The 5,788-nt window shown below is 48.8% G+C and overlaps 1 protein-coding gene across 1 annotated transcript in view; it reads left to right on the plus strand.

Annotated features, from left to right (window-relative positions):
- Positions 1-5,505, plus strand: part of myclb (MYCL proto-oncogene, bHLH transcription factor b) — a 6,598-nt gene extending 1,093 nt beyond the window's left edge. Inside the window, exons 2-3 of the mRNA XM_069175962.1 lie at positions 1-706; positions 2,342-5,505. The exon at positions 1-706 is cut by the window's left edge and continues 46 nt beyond it. Coding sequence (XP_069032063.1) covers positions 1-706; positions 2,342-3,141 — 1,506 coding nt within the window. The 3' untranslated portion in view covers positions 3,142-5,505. The remainder of the gene's footprint in view (positions 707-2,341) is intronic.
- The last annotated feature ends 283 nt before the right edge of the window (positions 5,506-5,788 follow it).

The following is a 5,788-nucleotide window of genomic DNA, read 5'->3' on the forward strand; positions in this document are numbered from 1 at the left end:
GCAGCCCCCATGCCGGGCATCAGCTCCACCGCGCCTCGTTATGAAAACTGGGACATGGACCACCTCGACCATTACCAACATTATTTCTATGATGACCACGACCCGGACGAGGATTTCTTCAAGTCCACTGCGCCCAGCGAGGACATATGGAAGAAATTCGAGCTGGTACCGACCCCGCCCATGTCCCCCATCCGGGCGGTGGAAGGGTCGGGCAGGGTCGGGCTGCTGTACCCATCCCTGGGGGACAAGCTAGAGTGGGTCTCCCAGTTTTTGGGGCAGGAGGATGAGCAACAACAACAACAACAACAACAACAGCAGCAGCTGCTGCTGCAGCAACAGCAACAGCAGCAGCAACAGCAGGACCTGCCCTGCAAGCCGGCCACGGCCAACGACTCGTTCGGGAACCTGAGCTCCATCATCATCCAGGACTGCATGTGGAGCGGCTTCTCGGCCGGACAGCAGCTGGAGAGAGTCGTAGGGGAGCGCTGCGGGTCCTGTCCCGGGACGGCGGCGGCTGCCAAAGTCGCAGCCGCGTCGAGCGTCACATCCCTGGGGAGGGTGCAGCAGGGTGGCCCCGCAGACGCGACCGCCCTCAACGGCTTGGCTGCGGACTGTGTGGACCCGGCTGCCGTGCTCACTTTCCCGTTAACCGGGGGCTGCAAGAAACAAGTGTCCTCCGGTTCCGAGTCACACACCGACTCATCAGGTCAGTATGCAGCATTTACTATACAGCGAAATATGTCACTGATGTTCTCTGACTTTCTGTAAGTTTGAGTGTTTCAATCTTTTACTGGAGTCTCACCACAGGTAGTTTAGTGACCATAATCCCGCCTCGAGGTAGTTTTCTCGCGGTACTTCCATCATATTTCTGTCATTTCCAAAATCTTTGTAATCTGTCTGTCTAGATTCATTATTATAAGAGTGACTGATTCTGACCTTTGATGTATTTTCCCCTCGTGTAGTTAATATTTTGCTTTGGTTATCCATTACACTGCTAACACTGGCTGGCACAGCACATGATGACTGCATTGCGTTACCTTGGTGCATGCAACACATGCTTGAAGCCCGGAGAGACACGCCCATTGAAACATCTGCTGCTTGGCAGAGCTCCAGCAGACCAGCTGCTACCTCTCGCTGCTCCTCCAGTCTGACTTATGATAACAATATCCTCTCCACGCTCCCTCGCTCCGGTCTGACATGAATTCAATAAAGTGTTTTGGGATCTTTATGTAACGCGAAGGGGAAGAGGAGGAGAATCACTCCTCCTTTTTAAAAAATTATGTCTAGCCTATATTTTCCCTGACTCCGCACCTACTTTTTTCCACTTTCCTCTTCCTGAGCCCATATGGTTGGGTCCGGTATGTAGGCTGCCATGTGATGTTGAGCTTGGACCGTGCATAATGGTGTGTGGAATGTCACAAAGGGAACTTGTTGCTGCATTCCTCCACTCAACAGGCTGTGGCGCCAATTGTGTCAGTGGGTGGATTTGGTGCGAGCCAGCCGGGGCTGTGAATAGAGCGGGATTAGGCATTTAGGAGACTGGCAGGGCCCGCAGAGTTCTCTGACACCAGTTTAAAGGGAGCTATTCGCACCATTTCCGGGCTCAAAGAGGAGAAGAATGGGCAATCATAGGAAATAAATGTATGCTTCAGCTTCACTAAAGAGGGTCACTTGGGAGAATCGATTCGGTTTGCCGTATAATGAGACGTCATCCTTTGTCACACGAGTGATGCAGAGAATAATAAAGCGGCACCTCTCACTCTAAAGGTCCTCGTCCACCCCCTCTTTACAGTGATATTCATACTGAGATGCTCTGAGCCGTCAAATCTGCAGAAGGGCAATTACTTTAAAAGTGCGTTTGAAAATCTCCAGGGTCTCGTCAGTTAGCAGGAATCAAGTCGATAAGACCTTTTCCTTGTGTTTGATACCCCGCTTCCCCTTCAGTAAATAGAGCAGCAAACGGTTTTAAACGTGCGCAGCGTTGGATATTAGCCAACTTGTGTTTTAACAAGTTGAAGACGTGTCAATTTGCACCAGTGTGCTTCTTCACCTGACCCGTCTCTCCCCATCATCATCCTCACTGTCCACGTGAGTGTGGAGAAAGGAATTTCCACTCAGGGGAGCTGACCTAATGCAGTGGTGTGTGTGTGTGTGTGTGTGTGTGTGTGTGTGTGTGTGTGTGTCCTGTAGTGAGGCTGTGTGAAGCTCATTCCTACAGAAGTGTTTTATTTGGCTAACGGGGGCAGGGAGGTCAGAGCGGTGTGTGTCCAGACCTCTCTTTCTCACCTCAGCTGTCATGTGCGGTGTTGACCACATGTTAAATGTTTTTTTTCACTTTCAGATGATGAAGATGACAAGGATGAGGATGAGGAGGAGATAGATGTGGTGACGGTGGAGCACAAGCAGCAGCGCAAACCTCGCCGACTGGTCAACACCCGTAAGCCGGTGACCATCACGGTGCGGGCGGACCCCCTGGACCCCAGCATGAAGCGCTTCCACATCTCCATCCACCAACAGCAGCACAACTACGCTGCCCCCTCCCCGGACACTGTGTCGACGCCAGCCGAGCCGCCCAGGAAGAGGGTTCGGCAGGAGGCCTCTTCTCAGGCGAGCCAGCTTCACCACAACTCTTACTACCACCAGCCGCGGCCAGGCCACGCCCCCCTGAACTTAGACAGCAGGAAGTCTCACGTGACCGTGGCGGGAGTCAGGTCGGAGTCACCTAACCTCAGCGCCTCCTCTCCTACCTCCTCCACGTCGCCTTCGTCCCCCCCTTCCTCTTCTTCCTCCTCCTCCTCCTCCTCTTCCCACTCCCAGAGCTCGCCGTCGAAGGCCCACTCCCTCTCCCACCTCTCCAGCCCCCAGTCCTCCGACTGCGAGGACACGGACAAACGCAAGGCGCACAACTTCCTGGAGCGCAAGCGGCGGAACGACCTGCGCTCGCGTTTCCTGTCGCTGCGGGACGAGATCCCGGGCCTGGCGGACTGCCCCAAGACTCCCAAGGTGGCGATCCTGACTCGAGCCACGGAGTACCTGCAGCAGCTGCACGCTGGCGAGCGGCATAAGGCTCAGGAGAGGAAGCAGCTGAAGGCCCGGCAGCTGCAGCTGCTGCAGAGGCTGGCGCAGCTCAAACGGTCCTGAGCGACGGGACCAGCCGTCACCTCACACAGACACTCACAGAACTGAATGGGACTACATGAAGGAGAAAAGACACTAATGTTCACTTTGAGTTGGTCACGTTGGAATAGTGCGGGTGGATTTGTTTTTTGTTGTTGTTGTTGTTGTTGTTGTTTTTTTCCTAATTTTGTGGTTTGCACATTAGCTTCTGAGTGATCGACAAGGCCGCAAGCCGTCAGGACAGCACGCTAGGGACTGATCCTCCGGGGTGTCTTACGGGCAGATTAATATGTCCATGGTCACTCAATATTAGATTTATCTAACTGTTATACTCCCCCTCTTGAAAACTATTCAAAACCGTTGCTCGCTACAGGAGGGCCTGCTGTGACTGCAGCAGTGTTTGTTTGATAAACTGTGCTGTCAACTGCTGCGCCGGGCATCTTTGATTATGATAGGGCTTGTTGTGCTTGCACAGCTGTGATGTCTCCCCTCAAGTTTCTCTGTGGACACCCCCGCCCTTACAAATTTCATCTCTTTTTACGAGCCCTTGCTCCTCAGTGCTTTGCATACAACTTGTAAGCTTGAAGTTCCTGCTCTGCTCTCTTCCATTACCCTTTTTTTTCTTTCTTTCTTTCTTTCCTCTCTCATTTTTCCACATCTGACCTGTTTGTTCCTGCTCTTTTCCCTCATCATCAGCAGTTGGAAGCTTCACGCCAGCCTGAGACATGGAGCAGTAATGTTACAGCTGGAAGGACACGACATTATTCTGCATGTCTGGAATAGATGAGGTCCTAACGTCTGCGCCTGCAGGTTCCAATCGTATCTTCCGTATTTTCTTCTGCGGTGCCGTGCCCACAGTAAACAGCCTGTTTTTTGGGTTTTTTTTGTTGTCGCATTATTTCGAGAAAATAAAAATATGCGTCGCCATGCAGGCATTGTTTGACATTCATCCTATTTTCATGCAAAACAAACAAACAAACAATCTGCAAAAAAGTCCTCATTGGAAAGTATTTCCCTCTATCTCTTCGTATTGTTGTGCCATGGAGAGCAGCCAAAAGGTGAATGTTGGCTTCGGTTAGTGAACTAAAAGAAACCTTTTGAAGAATGGCTTAAAGTAAATCTGTGTTTGCTGCTTGGAGATGAAGCCCAACTGCTTTTCTTTCATCTTGCTGTCTGATATATTTGTACTTTTTTTTAATTTTTTTTTATTTTGGATGCCTTTAGAAGCCTTTCAATGTATGTAGATTATCCATAATCTATAATGTATAGCACCCTTTCCTGTACAGTCCCTTCCAAACCAAAACCAGAGCTGTCTACTATACTCATCCTAGTTTTTGTTGGGGCCCCTGCGTCCTGAAGCGGGGCCCAAAGCTTGCTGGCTTTTCAAAGATAACTCAAAGCTTCTATTTTTGTTAATAAAATGATTATGAAAATAAAATAAAAAAATAAAAAGAGTTGAAATAAAACACTTTGAACATTGATCACACTAGCCACTTTGTCACAATGGTTTTTTTTTGTTTGTTTGTTTTTTGCAAAGCCTACTTGTTTTCGTTTACTGTTCATTACTTTTCTGTCTCTGGGGTTTTTCTTTATTTGTACAAGTCAAAAGTTGACAAAAGTTTTATACTATATTTTCCTACCGAGTTGTGTTTTAGTGTGAGCTAATGACTGTTTATTTTTTGTTTTTGTTGTAGCTTGGCAGGGCTTAATTGGTGGTTTTTGTGCTGAAAATTGTCATGCATGGTCTGCTTTCTTTTCCCCTCTCTCTCTCTCTCTCTCTCTGTGGAGCGGAAAGCACCTGAAATCCTCCTGCGTTCAATCCAGTCTCTGTAGCTGCAGCACCCTCTTGGATGTGGGGGGGGGCAGCTGGTGTGGCGAGGGGGTGGGGACTTAAGAGGATCTACTGATTAAACTTCTGGCTGTGTGTAGCCTTCAGTGACCTTAATGTTGATGCTTTTCCCGTTTCTCTCCTCCCCCCCCTCTTCCCCCCCCTCCCATTGTCCCATAAGCCACTGTAGCCCTGGATCTAGTACTGTAAACGGCTCCGTCATTATGAGTAGCATGCCCTGCTTTACCAGCACTCAGGAAAAAGCCTATTTAGTCTGTAGCTCTTGTCGCAGAGCCGCACTTGAGGAAAACGACCCGTTATAACATGCTGTGTATATCTATATATATAACACAACCTCAGAAGCCACCTCAGATGAGACTACCAGGTCAGAGGATTTATGATGGTCTGGCTGAAGAGTATTTAAGGATGTCATCGTTTCATCCGTTATCTTTTAGTGATTTATGAAGCACAAACCACCAATAGGCTCTGATTAGATTATTTTCCAACAGGGTGCACCCACAGCAGTGGTTCGCACTGATTTTTAATTTTGTTTATGTTACTGGTATTGGTCACCGGTGTCCGCTGCGGCGCAGTCGTGGTAGCAGTGGACATCGCTTACTTACTTTGGGAGTTCAACGATGGTGATTTTGGAGCCTTGTCTCAGCACTTTGTTTTCTTCTGTACCTCATAAGCCTCTATGTATGAAGAGTAAGCCAGAAAATTAATAAATTCCATGGTTTGACATCATAAAATTACTCATTTGTCTCTTTTATTCCAGAATAATGATCTTCTCGCTGTAAATTAGCATCTTCAATATGCTTATATTTGACGTGGCATCTTTTC

The sequence above is a fragment of the Embiotoca jacksoni genome, unplaced genomic scaffold, assembly GCF_022577435.1.
Source record: "Embiotoca jacksoni isolate LCO1_2020_lvr unplaced genomic scaffold, fEmbJac1.0.p SCAF_7, whole genome shotgun sequence".
Classification (NCBI taxonomy): domain Eukaryota; kingdom Metazoa; phylum Chordata; class Actinopteri; family Embiotocidae; genus Embiotoca; species Embiotoca jacksoni.